Source organism: Rhodotorula paludigena (genome assembly GCF_050403205.1).
Source record: "Rhodotorula paludigena JCM10292 DNA, Rt_paludigena_JCM10292v1_ctg22, whole genome shotgun sequence".
Lineage (NCBI taxonomy): Eukaryota > Fungi > Basidiomycota > Microbotryomycetes > Sporidiobolales > Sporidiobolaceae > Rhodotorula > Rhodotorula paludigena.
Window position 1 is genome coordinate 166349 of NW_027481436.1, and position 20809 is coordinate 187157.

General features: G+C 63.8%; 8 protein-coding genes across 8 annotated transcripts; 3 read left to right on the top strand and 5 right to left on the bottom strand.

Moving 5' to 3' along the window:
* Nucleotides 1–836: 836 nt before the first annotated feature.
* On the top strand, nt 837–4272 carry JCM10292_004031 (cullin family protein; the record flags this gene model as incomplete). The annotated part of the gene is made up of 11 exons (XM_076649224.1): nt 837–893; nt 979–1110; nt 1168–1434; nt 1496–2038; nt 2115–2702; nt 2780–2869; nt 2936–3217; nt 3280–3573; nt 3654–3914; nt 3993–4181; nt 4267–4272. The coding sequence occupies 11 exons, from the start codon at nt 837–839 to the stop codon at nt 4270–4272; spliced, it is 2709 nt and encodes a 902-aa protein (XP_076505234.1).
* A 775-nt stretch (nt 4273–5047) lies between these two features.
* Nucleotides 5048–6674, top strand: JCM10292_004032 (uncharacterized protein; the record flags this gene model as incomplete). The annotated part of the gene is made up of 3 exons (XM_076649225.1): nt 5048–5430; nt 5488–6538; nt 6636–6674. The coding sequence occupies 3 exons, from the start codon at nt 5048–5050 to the stop codon at nt 6672–6674; spliced, it is 1473 nt and encodes a 490-aa protein (XP_076505235.1).
* A 1309-nt stretch (nt 6675–7983) lies between these two features.
* On the bottom strand, nt 7984–9739 carry JCM10292_004033 (uncharacterized protein; the record flags this gene model as incomplete). The annotated part of the gene is made up of 2 exons (XM_076649226.1): nt 7984–9101; nt 9208–9739. The coding sequence occupies 2 exons, from the start codon at nt 9737–9739 to the stop codon at nt 7984–7986; spliced, it is 1650 nt and encodes a 549-aa protein (XP_076505236.1).
* Nucleotides 9740–9970: 231 nt separating this feature from the next.
* JCM10292_004034 (cytochrome b-c1 complex subunit 6 family protein) lies at nt 9971–10859 on the bottom strand (the record flags this gene model as incomplete). Its single annotated transcript, XM_076649227.1, has 5 exons — nt 9971–10003; nt 10069–10097; nt 10276–10389; nt 10527–10548; nt 10644–10859. The coding sequence occupies 5 exons, from the start codon at nt 10857–10859 to the stop codon at nt 9971–9973; spliced, it is 414 nt and encodes a 137-aa protein (XP_076505237.1).
* Nucleotides 10860–12239: 1380 nt separating this feature from the next.
* JCM10292_004035 (homocysteine S-methyltransferase family protein) lies at nt 12240–13667 on the top strand (the record flags this gene model as incomplete). The annotated part of the gene is made up of 3 exons (XM_076649228.1): nt 12240–12291; nt 12375–12537; nt 12602–13667. 3 exons carry the CDS (start codon nt 12240–12242, stop codon nt 13665–13667), a joined length of 1281 nt encoding a protein of 426 aa, XP_076505238.1.
* A 234-nt stretch (nt 13668–13901) lies between these two features.
* Nucleotides 13902–14485, bottom strand: JCM10292_004036 (uncharacterized protein; the record flags this gene model as incomplete). Its single annotated transcript, XM_076649229.1, has 3 exons — nt 13902–14084; nt 14148–14316; nt 14379–14485. 3 exons carry the CDS (start codon nt 14483–14485, stop codon nt 13902–13904), a joined length of 459 nt encoding a protein of 152 aa, XP_076505239.1.
* Nucleotides 14486–14843: 358 nt separating this feature from the next.
* JCM10292_004037 (uncharacterized protein) lies at nt 14844–17055 on the bottom strand (the record flags this gene model as incomplete). The annotated part of the gene is made up of 6 exons (XM_076649230.1): nt 14844–15945; nt 16003–16072; nt 16130–16209; nt 16266–16634; nt 16790–16813; nt 16967–17055. The coding sequence occupies 6 exons, from the start codon at nt 17053–17055 to the stop codon at nt 14844–14846; spliced, it is 1734 nt and encodes a 577-aa protein (XP_076505240.1).
* Nucleotides 17056–17942: 887 nt separating this feature from the next.
* JCM10292_004038 (uncharacterized protein) lies at nt 17943–20405 on the bottom strand (the record flags this gene model as incomplete). The annotated part of the gene is made up of 15 exons (XM_076649231.1): nt 17943–18101; nt 18433–18462; nt 18525–18716; nt 18780–18820; nt 18888–18946; nt 19017–19036; nt 19090–19102; nt 19166–19271; nt 19315–19468; nt 19525–19598; nt 19660–19716; nt 19774–19848; nt 19912–19981; nt 20035–20280; nt 20346–20405. The coding sequence occupies 15 exons, from the start codon at nt 20403–20405 to the stop codon at nt 17943–17945; spliced, it is 1356 nt and encodes a 451-aa protein (XP_076505241.1).
* Nucleotides 20406–20809: the final 404 nt, after the last annotated feature.

A 20809-nucleotide genomic window follows, 5' to 3' on the forward strand; every position in this document is an offset into this window, starting at 1 on the left:
TGGGGCGGGCTGGTGTTGCACTCGCACGTTGCATCGCATCACACTGCTCTCACCTGGCAGATTCTGACGGGAGCACAGTCTACAGCAGCACTTGCGTACTGACGCTGGGGGCGCACTGCTCTGCAGACACCGAGACCGTGAAGGGCGGGAAGCAGAGCAGCAACAGGCAGGCTAGATCGGCCTCTGAGCATGCGATGGGGCTTGGTAAAGGACATCGCCTGTCTGATTCTTGAGCAAAGATGAGTGTTGAGCACCCCTGGGAGCAGCATACCTTCAAAGAGGATGTGGTGCCCGCCGAAGCCCACACGGAAGGCCGGCCTGAACAGGTGAGCAAGCAAAAGCGGTGCTGGCGACGCTGCGCGAAGTAGCGAGGACCATGGCTCGAGAGACGTGCCAATGTGACGTCTAGAAGAGCGCAGTACACGCCAGAGCACGAGTTCGGAAACGGTTGAGCGAGCAGTGGGGAGACGAGAGGCGGCAATGCGTGGCTTTGGGCTGGGACCAGCTAGAAGCCGTCGAAAGCGAGCAACAGCGAGAGGTCACCGTAGCTCGATCCCTCTAGCGGGTGCAGCGAGAATCGCCGGATGTCAAGCTGCAAGCGCCACCGCGAGCGACGAGGCTGAGAAGGACCAAAGCTGGCGCACTCAGCAAAGGACCGCGTGAACTGCGGCCAGCACTTGCAAGCAGCTGCACAAGTCCGGCAACACGCTCGGCGCAGCCCGCACACCCGCACACCGCCGACCCGCTCATCGCTTGTTCCCGTCGTCGACCGCCTCTCCCGCCGCGTCGCAGCCTCCGGTTAAAGGGAAGACAAGCGCAGTCCGATCTGAACTACCATGGCTGTCCGGCGGCCCATGATGCGCGGCACGGGGAGGGTCAAGGCGCCCAGGAAGGTGCGTCCCTGCCGCCTCCCCTGGGCTGTGCGAGCGCAATCTGTACCGATGGGACGAACGTTGACGCTCACACGCTCGTTCACAGCAAGCCGAGCCGATGGAGGACACGCTTGAGCGCCTCAAGGAGGCCATCCAGCAGATCCAGCACCACAACGTCTCGCAGCTCTCGTTTGAGGAGACGTACCGCTACGCCTACAACCTTGTCCTGCACAAAAAGGTGCGAGCCACATACTCTCGCGCTCACAGCTCGTGCTGACCGGGTCGGACTTGGCAGGGCCACCTCCTCTACAACGCCGTCGCCGAGCTCATTTCGTCGCACCTCGAGAAGGAAACCCGCGAGAAGGTCGTCCCCGTCTTTCCGCACACTTCGACCGCCGTCGCTTCCGGCAGCGGCGCACAGGGCGCAGCGGGAACGAGCGCGGTCGCGACGGAGAATGTCGCGACTGCTGCCGCGGGACAGCTCTTCCTCGACAAGCTGCGCGATGTGTGGGACGACCACATTGCGTGCATGAGCAAGCTGCGAGACGTGCTCAAGTACCTTGTGCGTCCGGCAATCTGCGCCTCGCTTGCATAGGCGGCGCTCACCCTCCGAAATCCCACAGGACAAGGTCTACACGAATTCGGTCGCAATTCCCGCCGTCTTCAACCTCGGACTGTCGCTCTTCTTCCACCACGTCATCCTCTATTCGACGCAGCCCAAGCCTCCTGCTTCCGCCGCCTCCTCGCGCACGAGCAACGCCGCGCCCGTCGCGCCCTCGCAGCGCCCGACCGCCGACCCCTCGACCGTCGCGCACCACCTGATCCACACGCTCCTGACCGTGATCCGCATCGAGCGCGAAGGCGAAGTCGTCTCGCGCTCGGCGATCCACAGCGCCGTCGACATCCTCTCGCAGCTGACGGATGAGGGCGCGGTCCCGCTCCCGGTCCAGGCGAGCCAGGGCACCGGGTCGGGCTCGCCCGTCGTGAGCGCGAGCGCGGCCAACGCGCGGCAGCGCACCGTCATGGGCGAGGGCCCGCCCGGCGCGCAGGAGAGCCCGTACAAGACGGCGTTCGAGCAGGCGTTCCTCAAGCAGACGGGCGAGTTCTACGCACGCGAGTCGGCGAGGCTCCTGATTGAGTGTGATTGTCCGAGCTTCCTTCAGCGGGTGCGTTTGCGTCCTCCGCTACCCTTGTCTCGCTCAAGCAGCATGAGCTGACACGACCGCGAGTACCGCATTGCAGATCAACCGGCGTCTCGAGGAGGAGCAGACGCGCGCGCAGTCGTACCTCGGTCCCTCGACCGAGCCCCTCCTCCTCTCGCTCCTCGACCATGTCCTCATCGACGCGCACCTCTCTTCGATCCTCGAGCACCCTTCGGCGGGCCTGTCGACCCTGATCCACGACTCGCGCATCGACGACCTCAAGCTCATGTATGCGCTCTTTGGCCGTGTCGGGCGCGGGCACACCGTGCTCCAGCAGGGCGTCGCGGCGTGGATCGTCGCCGTCGGGCGGCAGGTCAACGAGGGTGTTGCGCTTGCACCTTCGTCGTCCGGTGCGGCGGCGGAGGGCGGCGCCGATGCCAAGGGCAAAGGCAAGGGCAAGGCCGACGACGCCGCAGCGCCCGAGGGCGAGGGTGGTGCAGCAGCGGCGGCGGCGCCAGCGGCAGCAGTTGGGAAGAAGCCAGGAGCGGCGGCGCCAGGCCCGCTCAATGCTAAGACCAAGGCGGCGCTCGACTGGGTGCAGAACGTTCTCGACCTCAAGGACAAGTTTGACACGCTCCTCGCACGCGCGTTCGGGAGCGACAAGGCGTTTGAGAAGGCGATCAACGATGTGCGTGTTGCAACCACGGAGTCGGCTCTTGGCGCCCTGCGCACGAGCTTGACTCTCCTTGTTCGTGTTCTGCACAGGCGTTCTCGACGTTCGTGAACGAGAACCGCAAGTCTCCCGAGTTCATCTCGCTCTTCATCGACGACAACCTGCGCAAGGGACTCAAGGGCGTGCGTACTTCACGACGTCTACCATCCACCTGCTCCCCCTGCTGACGACGTCGTGACCACGTGCAGAAAACCGAGGTCGAGGTCGACGAGGTGCTCAACAAGTCGGTCGCGCTCTTCCGCTTCCTCACCGAGAAGGACGCGTTCGAAAAGTACTACAACGGCCACCTCTCGAAGCGCCTGCTGAACCAGCGTTCCGTTTCGGACGACGCCGAGCGCGGCATGCTCGCCAAGTTCAAGGTCGAGGCCGGCGCCCAGTTCACCAAGTCGGCAGAGGGCATGATGAAGGACGTCAAGGTCTCGGAAGACATGCGCGAAGAGTACAAGCGCTTCCAGGACCGCGCGACTGTCGTACGTCCCACTATGGCCATGTGCTGTCCTCGCATGCCGTTGACCTTCGTCGCGCCTCGCAGAAGGCGCCGTTCGACATGGTACCGATTGTCTGTGGTTCGAACGTCTGGCCCTCTGCCGGCAAGGACAAGGCGTGCACGTTGCCCAAGATCCTTCAAGACGGCATCGCGTCGTTCGAAGCGTTCTACAACCAGAAGCACTCGGGCCGCAAGCTCACGTTCCTCCCGAATGAGGGCCAGGTCGAGGTCAAGGTGCGGTTCAAGGCGCGCAGCCACGAGCTCAACATCTCGACGTACGCCATGGTTGTCCTTGCGCTCTTCGAGGGTCTCGCCGAGGATGAAAAGCTGAGCCACGTCGTGCGTACTGGCCTCAATGCCGCGGTTTCTTCCACGCAATGTGGCGGCAGCGTCAGCTCACGTCCTTCGGTCTCGCACAGGACATCTCGAACTCGACGAATATGGTCGCGAGCGAGCTCAAGCGGACGCTGCAGACGCTCGCGTGCGCCAAGTACAAGGTCCTGACCAAGCACCCGCGCGGGCGCGACGTCGCCGAGACGGACCAGTTCTCGTTCAACCACCTCTTCACGGCGCCGCTCGCCAAGATTCGCATTCAGACGATTGCGGCAAAGGTTGAGACGGATGCCGAGCGTAAGGAGACGGAGCTCAAGGTGGACGAGGCGCGCAACACCCAGTGCGATGTGCGTCGACCTGACTTTCCGTCGCTCTTCACCATCACTCGAACATTTGCTGACCTTTTCCCCGCTCTGCTGGCACAGGCCTGCGTCGTGCGCATCATGAAGGACCGCAAGCAGCTCGCGCACATCGACCTGGTTAACGAGGTGATTCGGCAGCTCTCGCACCGCTTCCAGCCTACACCGCAGATGGTCAAGAAGTCCATCGAGCGCTTGATTGAGAAGGAGTACCTCGAGCGCGACGACGCCGACCGCAAGAAGCTCAAGTATGTGGTGAGTCGGCCGCTCCCGCGCACTTTCCTCTCTGCTTCGCCCTTTCCGCGGCTTCCGCTTTGCTGACGCCTTGAACACTCTATAGGCGTGACACTCAGTTGGGCTTCTCTTGTGCACAGGCTGGGCGAGCGGAGGAAGGGGGTTATTCGCTATTTCGCAGTCTGTTGTCGACGGTCTTTGCACGGCCGTCTTTGTCGTTTTCCTCTGGCGTCTCTCTTGCCGTTTGCAGTGGCATCGCAGCTTTCACTCTCACATACATCGAGGTAAGCCTCTCGGGGTCCAAGCGCCCCGCTCCCCCCTCTCGGGAGATGTTCTCGCGTCCGTCTGTCCGCCTGTCTCCGCTTCTTTCTCCTCGTCGTCCTCTTCCGGCCTTCTTTCCCTGTCTGTCTTCGTGCTCTCAGCGTCGTCGAAGCGTGCACAGCGAGGACCCCCCTTCCTCGCCTGAGGCAGGCCTCTGCGCCTTCTCGCCTCGTCCGTCTGCACCGCCTCGCGTCCCCCTCGGCACTTCCGCTACGACCCTAGTCACCCGAAGCGCCTCGTAACGTCGCAGACCTGTGTCTCAGCGTCGACAGACACTTGAGGGCGACTCGCCCAGCCTTGCACCTGGTCCTCAAGCACGTCCGCCTCTCTTCGACGCGACCATGTCCGGTCAAGTCAGTGCAGGCTCGCGGTGCTCGCAGCGTTCAGTTAGGGCCGCTGACGAGGACATGCAAGACGCCGACACCGCGGCGCTGTCGCGATCGCCAGCCCCGGCAGCGTTGAACGACGAGAAGGCGCCGCTTCAAGCTGACCTGCCGCCGCTATGTAACCCAGTCACGGCAGCTTCAAGTCGTATTGACGCCTGGAGGTCGAGCGTCGAGCCTTGTATGTCGACGGAGGATGGTGCTGGCGGAGACGAGGTGAGCGACCCGCCGACCGAGTTGCAAGACCCGCATTTGACCGCGGCGTCGGATTCGTCTGCACTTCAGCCTGACCCCGAAGGCGACTCGTTCGTTGCTCTCGCGGCCCTGCACGACCCCTCGCTTTTCTCGAACCCGGTCGAAGAGTCGGCGCACGATGCTTCCGCGCCAGTCTCGCCCACTGCGCTGGAGATGAATATGAGCCACCGCGGGCGGGGCAGGGCGCTCAGATGGTCCGATGAGCACGGCCGCGTCCCTGCGAGGGCGACCTCGCGCGAGCCGAGTCTTGCCAGGAGCCTTTGCTCAGCGAGCTGGTCGAGGAGGGCCGGCGGCGCGAAAGGCGAGGCCAGGTGGGCTCTTTCTCCCGTGCAAGTGCGCCTGTTGGGGCTGACTTGCCTCGGCTCCAGCGTCAGCGTGCAGCCCGAATCCGTTTCAAGCTTACCCATTGCACCCGCCATCCTGACAAACAACGCCTCGCCGCAACCCGCTCACCATAGTCGGCGTCGATCTTTCACCGTCGCGGCGCCGCCGACCCAGCACACCTTCTCAGCAGCAGTCACCGAGCTCACTCGCTTGGCATCGGTCTCGCCGCCAACAAGTCGCGGTGTACCGCTTGCACCCTCGCTCTCACCGCCGTCGTCTCCCCGCCGCCGCGTTCCGTTCGAGCGGCGGTACTCGAACCTCGCGTTTTCAACGGACGCCGCAAGTCTGAGCGGAGGGAAGACGGACAAGTTTGGTCTGCACCGCTCGCCTTCGTCACCCTCGTCGCTCGGCTCCAAGCGTACACACTACGGATCCCTCGCCTCCCTCTCTCGTTACCTCGACACCGGGCGCCGCCTGTCTGCGCCGTCTTTACTCGAGGACGAAGACACGTCAAGAGCGACAACGCCGACCATTCCCAGCCCGTCCTCCGCTGCACCCGCACAGCGGTCTTCCACCCATCTCGACCTTCGCAACTTTGCCGCCGGTTCTTATCACGCCTTTGTCTCGTCCTTCTCTCATCTCCCTCAGCTGTACCATCACGACCGCAAAGCTCCTTCTCCCATCTCGCCAACAAGCCCTTCTGCACCTCTCTCGCCTGTCGAGCCCAAGCCGCGCTCATGGGACAACGTCAAGGCGCTCAACGTGCGCTTCCGCCCATCTTCGCATGCCACATCGCCTGTCTCGCCCGTATCGGTTCCGGTCGACGTCGACAGCCGTACTTCAACCACCGCCGGCGCGCTCAATGCCTGGGTCTTGGGCCTGACGGACCTCTCGCTCGGCGGCTCGCGCGAGTGGGATCCCCGCTCGACCAGCAATGATGTCGATCAGCCGTCAAGCAGCGCAAGGCGGCGCGGTCGGTCGAACAGGCGCTGGCCCGTTGTCACGACCCGGATGGGCAGCCCGCCGACTGTTGAGGTCGAGTTTCGCGACGGAGGACGTTGGGACTTTGATCCGTCGGGCATGGAGCAGGAAGAGGTACGCTGCCACTCTCTCGTTCCCCTGTACGCGTGGATGATATTGGCTTTCTGGCATCGAGGCGGGCTGGGTCAACTGACGGTCTGCTATCGAGCAGATTATGCGCACTGTGCTCGCACCGAGTGTGCAGAGCTAGACTCACAAGCGCGCCACCATTATTTGTCCTACCTCACGACTCTCCGACGTGTTAGGACGCTGTTCAGTCCGCTTGTGGACCTTCCCTTTCCTCGTCTTGACGTCTTTCACATCCACCAGCTGAAGCTCACTTGTTGTCTGTGATTTTAGGCTCGCAAAGTTATGACCGCTCCTTGTATTGCGACCGTCCGTTGGACGACTGCACGCGACCTGCACGGCTTCTTGCTCTCGCAAGAAAGCCTCTCCTCTCGCGGAAGCCTTCAAACGTTGGCGAAAAGGCCTCGTTCTAGCACAGGTCTCTCGCACTACTTCTGCAGGACAGTTGTCATGACGGCAATACCTCCGACTAGCGCCACCATTGAGCCAACGCCGAGCACCGCGGCTTTGATCGTCTTGCGACGCTTGCGCCTGCGCTCGTCGGCCCGAGCACCTTCGCCCAGTGCTTGCGCCCCCGTCAGGTGCATACCCGTTTCCTGGTGACGGCCGTAAGACGGGAGCGGAGGGTCGTCTGCGGTACTCCGGCGAGAGCGATCGTGCTTGAAACTCGGTGTTGACGAGCGGCGAGACGAGGAAGGACGGCCTGTCAGGGGCTCTTCCGAGAGCCAGGCGTGCTGTAGAGTCTCAGAACGTCACTTACAGGCGCCATGGCAGAAGTCGAGAGAGCGCACGATTCCGTCGGCTGTATCGGCGTCGACGCCGTGTAACATTGGCGCGAGAGAGTCGTGGTTTCGGCGGCCATATCCCAGCTCCAGCATCCGGCGCTCCTCTGCATGTGGTATGCGCTGCTCATAGCTGCCTCGGCGGCGCCGTGGAAGCTGAAAGCGGCGCTCGTAGTCCGACCCGTCAGAGTCGGAGAAAGACGACGAGCTAGTGGCGCTCGAATCGGCCCGAGAGCGTGGCATGCTCGTAGCTTACAGGTCCCGTCGAGTGTCTGCAAAACGAGCAGTAGAAGGGATAGCAAACAGACCAAAGAGACCCCTATGGACTTTGCGCGGCAAGTCCGCTGCAGGTTCAACGAACCAGGTTGCGCCGGTGCGTGAGGCGGACCCCGACTCGTCGCATGCAGGCAACAAGACAGACAAGCGAACAGAAAGTCCGAAAGAATCGAACGAGTTGCACGAAGCGGAGCAGCGATTAGTGAGCAGCGTGCTTGAGAAGGCCGAAACAGCGAAGCCAGAGCCGGCGCCCAAGCAGCGCCTCAGGCGCAGTGCAAGTGTGGTCTTCTCCATCTCAAGAAGCGGGCAAAAAGTCGCAGAGGCGAACTCGTTGATTGACGAGGCCGCATCGCGCTGCATTGCGAGGTGTTCGCCTCACAGCTCGAGATCCTCGTCCGGGTCCTCCTCATCAAAGTCGTCCCCCCGATCCGGCGTATACTCGACCGTCGCGGCTGCACCGGGCAGGACGGGCGCCTCGTACCCTGCCTCGCCGTAGATGGGCTTGTCGGCGCCTGCGAACGGGTTCGCGACGAGCGAGCGGGCTTGGCGCTGCGAGTCGGTGAGGGAGAGGGAGAAGGGAAGAGGGGCGGGTGCTGACGAGGCGGGCGTTGGAGATGCAGCTGCAGTGTGGGAGGTGGCGGGGGAAGCGACTGGCGGAGTCTTGGAGATGGGCATCAGGGTCAGCGATACGGTCCCGACACCAATCTCTGCCGGGAGAGTACGACGCACCGTCGAAGTGGCGCTTCGTAGACCCATCTGCGCCGGGTCCAGCACCTCGCCCAGTCCCGCTCTTCGGACCTCGACTCTCAGCTCGCCCTTCTCTCCCCTCACTGCTCTCGCAACGACACCCTCAAAGCCCCATTTGACCACCTTCTTGACCTCGCCGCGAGACGCCCGTTCCCGCTCCTGCTGCCGCAGCCGACCTGCCGCGGCCGAGCCGCCCGCGCCGGACGCAGCAGCCGGGTCCGCGACAATGTCAAGTCCGCGACATGTCCACTGGACGACACATCCGCCGCGTCTGCTCGACGCCGCGCCGTTGTGTCCGTTCGTGTGCGACGCCAGACCGAGGCTGAGCGCGTCTCGCGCTCCGCCTGGGCCCGCTGCAGCTGCCGGGGCACCGACACTCGCGCCGAGCGCATCGAGCGGGACGCGCTCGTCTTCGTCTTCTGCGCGCTCGGGGCGGACGAACGGATCGCCGTGGGCGCGGCGGCGGAGCGAGTCGAGGAACTGGGGCGTGCGGAGATCGAGCGAGGGAGAGGAGGAGCTGTCGTCGGCGGAGGAGGGCGAGGGAGGAAGCGGAATCGTGAGGGAATAGTCGCGCGCGAGGAGGGCGAGGTGTGATGAGGGATGCAGGGTGAGGTGCAGGGTCGAGGGCGAGATCGTCGGCGTCAGGAGGGTGGAAAGGAGCGAGGGCGAGAGCAAGGAGGTCGAAGAAGCGGGGCCGGATGGGAGGGCAGGGAGGTCGTCGTGGTGGACAAGTAGAAGGCGCGACCCTGTGGAACGCGACCGTTAGCGACCACGCTTCCCGCCGAGCAGCCGCAGAGCGAGGAACAGCAGGACGTCTTGGGCCGCGAAGAAGACTGGCGTCTGAAAGCGCACCTTTGCGCCCCTTGAGCACGTCCAAGAGCCTCTTCACCACCTTGACAGTACTGACAACACCTCCGTCTAGCTCGTCCGCGAGTGCGTTGACCGATTCCAGCACGAGCAAGACGGGTTCGTCCGCCGCACCGCGCCCGACCGCCTCTTCCGCCGCTCTGACCAGCTGCTGCGCTCCTTCGGCGGACGACAAGTCGACCAGCGCATGGCTCGCCGCGCTCGCGAGCGGCGCAGACGACGAGGAAGCGTACGGCGCCGCGAGCGTCGCATCGACGACGCTCACGCGCTGCGCGTCGTACGCCCCGTGTGCCGGCAAGAACTTGTGCGGGTCCTGCTCAGCGCACAGCAGCACGACTCGCTGCGGCTGGGCAGGGCGCCGAGGCGGCGCGGCGGGCGTCGAGAGCGCCGAGGCGATGAAGTGCCGCAGGACGACGAGCGACGGCTGGAGGAGCGTGTCGCTCAGGACGAGCAGGGGCGCATGCTGCGAGCTGCTCGCGGGCGGCGCGAGCCGATTCGAGACCGCCGCGTCGAGCATGGTGGAGCGGAAAGAACGAGAGCTTCCGGTGGAGCAGACCAGTGCTCATTCTCCCAGCCAGGCGGATTCGGACAAGTACAGCAGACTATCTCAACCCGATCGAGACGATAGTATCGCAACGAAATAGGCTTTTGCACTGCGGCAACCCTCAGAAACCCTCCCGACCGCGACTCCTTCCACTCGCACGCAAGTCTACACCTCTCCTCCGGACACACCACGACTCGTGCGCGCTTACTTGAGCGCAGCAAAGATCTTGGGCGCGGCCTGTCGGGCGGAGCGAGGTCAGATGCGGTGTCCAGAAGGGCAGAACGCGAGACGGGAGGACGCACGCAGTCCTCCACGCAGTGCATGTAGTGGACTGCAGGGCAACGTGTCGGTCAGCGGATGGACATTGTCTGGAGGCTTGGACGACATGCCAAAGCCGACAAGCAGGACGAGGAGTGCGCCCGTCTCGCTTGCCGGCAAGCTAGTCGTCCACTTGGCGAGGGTGGACGCCTCGATCTCTCTCCCCGAAGTGCGATGAACGCGCCACTCACAGAGCTCCTCGACGCAAGTCTCGTTGTCGACGATGGTCTTGCCCGCTGCCAGACGCTCGCCGCACTCCTCGAGGTGGTGCTTGAACTCATGGCAGACCTTGGTCTGGCCGCATGCTGTGAGCGAGAGTGTGCCGGGTCAGCTGCTGCCACTACACGGATTCGCGACGACCCGCTGCAGCACGGCCCAGCGTGTGCAAGCGAGCCGATGGCGAGACGAAGGATGGCGCAGAGCGGCAAGAGGGGCAACGCACCCTCCCGGATCTCGTCGCCTTGCTGTCAGAGTGGGTGTGCGGGTCAGTCAGCGTGTTCTGAGTGCACACGGATCTACCGCGGCAGCTCCAGCGCGAGTGCGCGGCGGCGAGACGCACGTCGGGCACCTCCTCCTCCTCCTCGTCCTCGGCGCCGTCGGCCTCGTCCTGCTTCTCGCCGAGCTCGGCCTTGTGCTGCTTGGCTTCCTCAGGGTCGTCGATGGTGGCGGTGCTCGTGTTTGAGCGGTCCTCGTCGTGTGCGCGCGACTCTGGCTGCGTCTGCTCGGCGTGGACGGTGCCAAAGACCGACTCGACGACCGAGGCAAAGAAGGACATGGCGGGAGGCGTGGGAAGGGCTTGGTGGTGGGGACTGGACCTGCACGGACAGCCACGCGGAGACTCGGGAGCGCAGAGGCGAGCGGCGGCGACGGGCGGCGGCGCGCTTCCTCCAATCCTCGCGCCTTCGATCTCGCACCCGCGCTCTCCCCGACTCTGCTCCACCGCCACCGTGCGCCGCCCGGCACGACTGAGAAAGATGGACCAGACCAGGCCACGTAGCCCAGCGCTTTTCCGGGCATCTCGTGTCGAATTGCTCGAGCTCGCGCTCATCATCTGGCTCTCCAGCCGTCCTGTACCTACAGCGGCTGTAGCTGCTCTGCTGCGCGTTCGGCTCATCTTTCAGCCGCTCGCTGTACAATCACTGCAGACCGCCCGCTCGAATGCTGAGCTCCCGCTTGTATCGGTCACGGCTCGAGCTGGTTCTCGTCCGACAACCGGGCCGCAAGTTGCTGCTTAGGCACTGCTCACGAGAAAATGGCGAACCACGTACAGCAAGCCCGAAGACTGCATGTGAGTGCATCGGGGCATCGCTCACGAGCCCGTCCAGCGCAACTCCGTCTCGAGCATAACCTCCGTCGAGCTCGACCGCCTCGACCCTATCGCTTGTCATCGCTTACAAAGCGATTTGCGCCCCTGTTCGCCGCTCACCCAGCATCATCCTGTGCCGCCCGCCACCCCAATATATGAATCGCGTTCCGGCCACCCCAAGGCTCATCGGATCGCGCTCATCCAATACGAGCGCGACGAGCTAGCGCGCCGAGGGGCAGCAGGATAAGCTTAAGAGCGAGAGGGCGTATATCCGCACGGCACGAGGGCACGGGAGGGTGCTCTGTTCAGTGCGAACGAAACGGGACGGCACCATCCCGGACAGCCACCGAGTTCGAGCTCACGCAGATAGCGGTGCACGCCCCGAGCGCTGCTGACTGTGCCACCGCCATGGACCGGTCCATTGGGCCGCGTGGTCTGCGACCGCAGAATTCGCGAGGTCGAGGAGTCTCGAAGAGAGAGCAGGGACGAGAATCAAGAGTCGTGGCGCCACATTCTGCCTCCAGCCATGACATGACCTGTCTCAAGCCTACCTAAAACGATCGTAATGGAGTCCGCGTCACCCTGAGCGCCGTATGGCCTGAGCAAAGGACGAGCTGATGACAATTTGCCAGTCGAGGCAAGACAGCGCGGCGGCAGCAGCCCCGAGCGTCGTTTCGTGCAGTGAAAGAGAAATTCTGAGCTTATATCTAGTTGTGCGATTGCCTCTGTACTCTCAGAGCAGATTGGCGCTGAGGCGAGCGGTCAAAGTCCTCGTCGCGCTCGCCGCAAGCGGGATCCGGACTTCTCCGCTACCCGCCTTCTTTGCTGTGCAGCTGCGAGACCGCCAGTATGCCAGGATTCAGCTCCATCTTCCCGCCCGAGCGCAAGGTCGTCGTCCTCGGTGCGCCCGTTTCCTTCCCGCTGCTCGCTTCGGACTTCTCGCTGATCTCGGCAAACTTGCCGCAACTCTCTCATGTCCTGCAGACGGAGGCATGGGCACGACGCTGCAGGCCCCGCCGTTTGAGCTGGGTCTCGACTCGGCTCTGTGGTCGTCCGAGCTGCTTGCGACGGAGCCAGGAAGGGCACAGCTCGACAAGCTTCATCGCACCTGGGTTGATGCCGGCGCAGACGTCGTCGAGACGTGCACGTGCGTCGCCCCGAGAGGATGGGCGTCGCGGGAAGTGACGAGCTGACCCTCAGTCCCTCCGTAGCTACCAGTCGACGCTCCCGCTCTTCCTAGGCGACCGCACATCTCCCTCTTCCGCCGAGATCGATGCCTCCCTGCAGACGATGGTGTCTGCCCTTCCCCTCGCATGCGCTTCGTGCTCGTCTGGATCGCGCCCGACCCCGACGGGCGGTGCTGCCGTTGCCCTCTCCCTCGGACCGTACGGCTCGTCGCTCCAGCCCGGTCAGGAGTACACCGGTGCCTACCCTCCGCCGTTTGGGCCCGCCGCCACGGCTGCCGCAGATGCCAAGCCCGCATGCTCGTCCGCTGCGCTTCAAGCTGTGCCGCTCCCGCTCGACGCGGTGCGCGCCCTTGGCGTCGGCAGCGCGAGCGACGAGGAGCTGCACCTCGCTGCTTGGCACCTGCAACGCTTGGAGCACTTTGCGTCGGTCGGCGCGCCTACCTGGGACGCCGGCATCAAGCTCCTCGCGTTCGAGACGGTGCCTTCCGTCACCGAGATCCTCGCCATCCGCCGCGGTGTCGCCGCGTTCCGCTCTTCCCGCCCCGCCACCGCCGACAAGCCGTTCTACATCTCGCTCGTCTTCCCGCGGGACACGAACCACTCGGCCGACGACGCCGAGGCGCCCGTGCGCTTCCCCGACCCCGCCCTCTCGCACCTTCCCAACCTCGCATCGCAGCTTCCGACTCTGGCGCAGGCGCTCTTCGCCGTCCCGCGCGAAGGAGACAGTGCAGCGTACGCCTCGCCCGACGGCGTCGGCTTCAACTGCACGTCGCCGCTCCGCGCGGCCGAAGTCGTCCGCGGTCTCTCGTCCGCCACGCTCGAGCAGCTCGCAGCAGACGCCGCGACGCAGAACAAGCCCTGGTTCTTCCTCTACCCGGACGGCGGGGCGATCTACGACGTCGTCTCGCGCTCGTGGCACCACCCCGCGGGCCTGACCGACTCGGCGTGGGCGGCGCTCGTGGCGGACGCGGCGGGCATCGCGCGCGAGAGTGGCGCGTGGGGCGGAGTTGGCGTCGGCGGGTGCTGCAAGGCGGGCCCGGGGGCGATCCGCGAGCTGAGGAAGGAGGTCGAGCGGCGCGGGTGGCGGTAGAGTGGGAGATGGGCGAGAAACCGCTATTCGACCTGCTCCCCCATTCGCTCGAGCTGTCATAGATGCGAGGCCATCGTTCAGCTCATGCCACTAGACTAGGAAGGAACAGGACAGGTGCCTACTGACAGTCTGAGTCCGCCCGTGACCCGTCTGAGCGCTTCCGCCCGGGCCCTCCCGAGCAGCGTGATACTCGCGGCGCACCTCGAACGGCGACAAGGAGCACCGGCGCTCGCGTCACCGCGTCGTGCTCGCCCCGCCGACCATGTCGTGCACAGCCTTGACAGCCTCCCTCCATTTCTCCATGTCGAGCTCCTCGCACTCCTGCGCGCGCTCGGCACGCAGCACCACGTGCTCGTCATACGTCGGCGCTGCGCGAGAGGCGAGCGCGAGCGAGATAGGCGGGGCGGATAGAGCAGTCTGCGACGGTTCCGCGCAGGTCAGTTGGGCGATGCGCGCGAGAGTTCCAACGGCGAAGCGCACCTCAAATTTGAAGAGCTCGCCTGTCACCATCAGACGGTCCTTGATCCGTGGCGCGGCACCACCGCTGAGAAAAGGGTTGTTGTGCAGGACGAGCGAGAGGTCGACGAGGACGGCGTGAGACCCATCCGTGAGCAGCGCGAGGGCGCGACCGGCATCGTAGGCTAGTACTCTGCGCGTGGGTGGACGCGGGTCAGCTGGGCGGGACGCTCGCGAGCGACAACGGAGACGAACCTTCCCACGACTCGAAGACGAGGAGGCAGCGTAGCGTACGCGGGAGGCAGCGAGTCTAGCAGACACAGCTGCGCAGGTACAGACGGAACCCCTGCAGGCAGCGGCATGACTTCTCAAGGGTATGGGCGTGCTTGAACGAGCAAGAAAGCGGAACGAGGCGGTGCAACGAGGTTGAGCGATGCGGGTTGGCCGCAAAATGGCTACCCGGTCACGACACTTGTCGGTGGTGTGCGCGCAGTCTGCTCTCAGAGAGGTTTGAATGGTCGGGCCGGGTTGCGCTGGCGAGGTGGGCTGATCTACAACATGTTTGCCGAGCGGAAGCGGCATAGAAACGTTTGCGAGGCGACGGGCTGCACTGCATGCTACGCCAAGATTCTATGTACAAATCGTTAACCGTCGAGGCGAATTGCGGGCTCCTTCTCTCTCCCGCCAACGGACCAGCCGTTCTCCGTGGTGCGTCCCTCCTCACATAAATATGACCCCGTCGTCCCCTCCGTCGACCTCTTTCGCGCTCGAGCACCCCTCGCCGAGCAGCATCGACAGACTCGCGCGCGACCCTCCGGCGCTGATTGGCAGCCCGCCCTCAGCCGGAGTAGGCGGCGACGATTCCGTTGCCGAGTGCATCTCGACATCTTGTCCGTGTGCCTGCGCGACTCCGCTCGAGCTCGCGTCCTCGGCCGCGGAAGTCGAGAGGCCCGAGGCCGAAGCTGGCGAGTTGGTCGAGCGCAGCGACGACTCGGCCCCCTGCATGCGCGGACTCGCCGCTGCGCCGAGGAGCGCCGACGTTGCCGATGGAGGCGAAAAGCGACGCGCGGCGGGACCGAGCGCCAAGCGCGGTGATGTGCCCGTGCGCGAATTATGCGGGTCGTGCGGGCCTTGCGAGCGCGAGTGCGACATTTCGAGCGAGGCGGGCGGGGCTGGGAAGGGAGGGGACTGCCTTGTACGGGCAGGCGGAGGTGGGATATTGCGGATAGGGGCAAGGGTGGGTGGCGGAGAAGGGGAGCGGCCGCGAGCGTGATGATGGAACTGAGGCGGAGGCGGGAATTGCGGCGAGGTTCGCATGTGCGCATGCGAGTGCGGATGCGACAGCGCGGCAGAACCTGCGTCGGCGGTATACGGGTACGCATACGGGTGGCTGTGGTGTCTGTACAAGCCGGAAATCGTGCGCTGAGGTCCGGCGGAAGAAGGCGACGGTGTGTAGGCGGACGAAGGCGACGGCTCGAAAGTCGTCGGCGCTAGCCGGCGCGTGTCGAGCGCGTGCAGCGAAGCTTGCGAATGCAAGTACGCATGATGCGATATCGGCGGCGGATAAGCACGCGCGGGCGGCGCGTGGGTCCGCACGGCAGTGAAGGGAGAGGACGCGTCCCACGAGGTCCAAGGACGTGAACCGGTAGCAGGGGGACCAGCGGGTGCTGGAAGAGGGGCAGGACCAATTGCGATGGGCGCAGATACGCGGCGAGATGAGGGTGCAGCAAAGCCGTCCGGCGGCCCGCTCGGCGCACGCCGCCGTGGCGTCGGCTTTGTCTGCGCAGGCTGGACCGTATCCGAGTCGTCCTCGTCTTCATTTCTGCACATTCACGGAAGGGTCAGTAGGACAGGCGGTAAGAAGCAGGTAGCTACGCACTTTTGCCCTGGCCTGCGAATGCGCAGCTTGAGGCCCTGCTGGGCGAACGACTTGGACAATTCTGTCGACTCTGCAGGTGGAAGTGTTCAGACCTGTCTTGCCAACGTCGAAGCAACTTCGGACGCACTGCCCATGCCGGGAAAGCGTTTGCTTGAGTACACCTGGAAGACGTCGGTTAGGATGGCTGCGCAGAACTCGACGCCGTCCCTGCGGAACGGGTCATCAGCATTGTCTCGGTCAGACTGTATATGATGGAAGCGCACTCGTGAACCTCGTACAGGCTCATTTTGAATCGCCAGCGCCCCTCCACGCGGATGCTCATGTCGGGAAAGACGAAGCAGGACGAGTCCTTAAGATGGAACAGCGACGAGACGACGCTGCCGGCGACCAGAGCGTTCTTGCTCCCGTGTGCCTCGAAAAGCTCCTCCTCGCTGTTCTCGGGGACGAGCGACGCGAACATGAAGAGCGTGTGCGTGAGAGTCGGCGTCACGAGGTCGTTGTCGGTGAGCAGGTGCTCGGGCTTCTTGCGTGCATGCGCTTTGCGAGTGCGCAAGCGGATGATGGGCGGAGGGTCGATAGGTCGGCGGTCCGCTTTCTCACCCGACCCAGCCATGCGGGCCTGCCGCGGTTGCCTGGAGGGAAGAGTGGATGTCAACACCATGAGAACCTTGACTTCGCAGAGGGAGCCAGGCAGTCCGCAGGATGCAGCGTCGCCTCGGCCAGGCGAACGGCCGCATGTATGCTGGTCCAAGTCACACGAGCGGTCCGGAGGAAACGGAGAACGCACTGCCGGACATCGAGGTGGTAGAGCCTGCATCGTCCAGGGCAGCAAGACAGCGTTAGTCTGTGAGCCTTGCCAAACGATTCTAGCTGTTCTCCCAGCTCGCACGGAGCGAGACGAGCGAGGTTGCCGGCATGACGCTTTGTGCGCGAACGGTCGGCGGACGGGACGGAGAGAACTCACGTTGTGCGGTTCTTGCCCGGCGACGGCGGTGCAGCCTGTGGCAAGGCTGCACCGCTAGCCTGTGCGTGCTGCACCGCTGGGGCGCTCATGCTGGGCGACGAGAAAGAGGTTGAGCTGCTCGCAGCGAACGTACCTCGCAGCTCCGCTCGAGGTGCCTGGCCGTCGCCGCTGCCCCTGGTCGGTCCTCTCTCGTCCGCACTCCTGTGCTTTGCGCTGCAGCTGCGAATCTCGCTCGCTGCGAAGCGCCTGCATCGCAGTTAGCCTGCCGACGCAACTCCTGCCGACCTCCCTCCGTCCACCCCGCTTGCCCCCTTGATCCTGCCCCGCTTTCATCGCAGCACGCGAATGTTGCGCGAATGAAGCTTAAATCGCTCGAAGGCCCGAAGTTCCGAAGCTTGCCTTTCTCCCCTTCGACCTCCTCGTCACTCTTTCCGACATTCCGCGGCTTTCCCTTGGACTTTCGCTAGCTCGCATGAAGCTCGTCCCGAGTCTCACCTCTCATCACTTGATCTGACCGCGACAACGCAATCAAGAACCTCGTCGAGCGAGGACGGAATCGAGGACAGCCTCCCGTGCTTCAGCCGCCGTGGTGCCGCCCCGAGATGCATCTTCCGCTCAGAGGTCCATTTCAGACGACACGTGCGATGCGCTTTGCGAGCCATGCAACTCGAGCAAAGTGCTCTGGGAGCTCGTTCGCTTCCCGAGTCGAGGAAGGATCCGCTGCGAAGTCCGCGTGCCGTGGCCGATCTCCGACGCTTGATCGCGACCAATCGACGCAGGCGCGCTTCTGTGCTTTTCGGAAACCCTTGTGCGGGAGATGCATCTTGCGATCAAGGAGCAGCAACTTTGATGCGCGCTAGCGGTCGATGCAACCGGCAAAGATGCGATGGGAACACCTCGCAACACAACACACGAGGCCAAGTCTGAAGAGTCCACATGAACTGAGAAGTCCGAAAGTGATGCAGCGGCAGCGGGTCTACCGGACGAGTCTTCCGACAACCACCGCACCAATTGCGGTGAGTGCCGTAAAGACGTAGAAGACGGTTCCGCTGTTCTTGCCGTCTGATCCCGCAAGCCAGTCGCGCAGTGGGAGGAACGCGACGCCGACCACGAGGTTGGAAGTCCAGTTGACGGCCTGCGAGCCGAGGAGAGCGCAAGACGGTCAGCAAGCCGTGTTCATGCGAGTGCGCGCGTGAGGATGAGTCCGCTCCAAGAGCCGGAGAGCACGGAGAAGAGCCGCCGACCAGGCGAGGTTGCCGGACGACTGCGCTGCGGAGCGCAGAGCCAGGCGAGCTCGAGGCCGCAGTCGTGTCGCATTAGTTTCTGCCGTCGCCTTGTCGCAGAGCTCTGCTTTTCCAGACACGCCCTCGGGGCGTTCGCGAGACAGCAGGGACTCGCGAGCGGATCGCAGAGCCCGACAGCGGCGGCAGCAAGCATCGGCAGGGGACGAAAAGCGAAGCACTTACAACGGCGATCGACGCTGTGGAGGAGCTCGCCTGCGCGCAAAGATGGGAGTGAGACGACGCGGAACGGCATTCAGGAGCGAAAGAAGGTGTACCTCTTTCGGCGGGAGCTCGCCCACCAGCACAAAGGGGATCGGTCCCAGACCAATAGCAAAGCTGACGACAAAGGCGATAATGCCGGCGCTCGCGACCAGGAAGTGCGACTGATTTATCGACCAGCCGAGGATGGCCGTGGAAACACACATCGCCGTGAGCGAGATGACGAGAAGCGAGCGGCGACCAAGTCGCTGTCGGAAGACTCGCATTAGTGCATAGTCTCGTCAGTAGAGTAGAAGGAAGGGTGCGCGCACGTCAATGAGGTAGACGGTCGGCAGGGTCATGACAAGGTTCACTGTCGTAGAGGGTCAAAACGACTTTCACGCTGGCTTACAGCCGGCAACTAAGGACTGAGCACATACCGACGGTGACAAAGAGCGAGACCGACTTGGCGTTGGCCGGGTTGACGGCAGTCAAGATTCTGTTCCAGCACGGGACGGTTGGGTGTTAGCTCGAGCCACAAGCTGGCGCAGCCAAAACGGTGGACATACGACGTGCTGTAGTACATGACCTGTGGGAATCATCGTCAGAGCCGTTCGATCGGGATATGCGAAGCTGACGCACGGCATTAATGCCGCTGCGGAAGAAGCGAAAGTCAACATTCTGCGTTGACAGGTCCGGATCGTTGGACTCGACGCACGAGAATTGCTGGAAGAGCATAGTCGCAACAAGCGTCCACAACGCGCGCTTGACGGCCGGATCGCTTGACCGCAGGACCTCCATGACGCTCATTGACGGGACCGCATCTGCGGGGCGACGAGGGTTCGGGTACTCGCCTACATGGCCAACGCGTCAGCTTCTTCTGAATAGCTACTCTAGTCGATCTGAGAAACTCGCCGTTGTCGTCGGTCGCCAAAGGCGTCCGCTCTTCGTCCTCGACATCAAAGACCCGTCCCGGCTTGGGTGCTGCGTGTGGCTCGGGCACTAGAGGGCTCGTCAGGATCTGCGGGTGTGACGGATCAGTTGAGCGTGCAAAAGAGAAGAGTCGGCAGCACGGGCCTGTGCGACCGCTACGGCCACCGAGATGAGCGGGACGGTGCGCCAAAGCCCCGTGCCGGGCGTCGATAGCGGGACTACGCGGCACGCTGGTCAGTTTCCGCAAACGCTCGAGTCGTGAGGACAGAGTGGACGGACTGGACGAGGCTTGCGCGGCAAAGATGCCGACGTTGATCGAAATCTGGGTCAAGATGCCTGGGTGCGACGCTGTGTGAGCCCCGCTTGTCATCGGTCAGAGACTCTGGCACGCACCAATATTACCGGCGAGCGCGGGTGGAGCAACACTGCTCAGGTACAGCGGTACGAGAACGGTTGCGATACCGCATGCTGCGATTATGAATGTCAAGGGTAAACGGGCGAAGAGGCGTGCGAAAAGCGACAAGGAATCACACATCCCAATCAGCACCCGGCCAAGCACGAGTACCCACAGATACGAGCCGAATGCGACCGCGCACGCTCCCTACGGAGAGGTAGGTCAGTACTCGCCTCGAAGGAAGGAAGGATTGGGCTCACCAGCACTATAACCGCCGCACTGCGCACCGCCGTTCCCTTCTTACCCCATCGCTCGATCATGGCTCCCGCGCTCAGACTCGCCGCGAGGCCTCCCACCGTGTAGAAGCTGGTCACGATGCCCGTTTCTGCCGCGCTCATCTCGACGCAGCTCGACTCGCCAAAGAGGCCGCGCCGCGGGAAGGTCGTGTTGCACGCGAGCGAGTCAAGCAGCGAGTTGAGTGCCGCGATGTGGAAGCCATATTGGAGCTGTGGAGCGTGAAGAGATCAGCGACAACGCGACGAGGTGGGGCGGCAAGCGGGAGAGGGCGCACCGCGCTCGTGGCGATCCAAGCGAGCGTGCCCGCAAGCTGCGGAACCCCTTTAAGCTCCATCGCGGTCCCACGAGGACGCTCCTCGGTGTCAAGCTGCGAGACGGAAGCGAGAGCTTCTCATCGCCCGACGGAGGCGGGAAGGGGAGATCAACTTCCGCAGCGACTCGAGAGTAAAGCTGGGCGCCTCTCCAACGCCCGCTAGAACTTCGACTGTAGCGCATGAGATCTGCAGGAACACGTCGAGAACAAAGACAACGACCAGGTCCCCCTTTCGTTCTCCTGAGGGCACTTGCAAGGCACTTGGGCTCGTTTCCTCACCAGGCTGAGGGAGTAATATGTCCAATTGTGGTATTACAGCATGGACTCCACGAAAGTACAGGACTGAAGGGGGGCAAAGAGTGGAGGGCTGGCTGTAAAGACAGGCCAAAGACAGGCTGAACCGTTCCGCCGGCTTTCACCTGGCG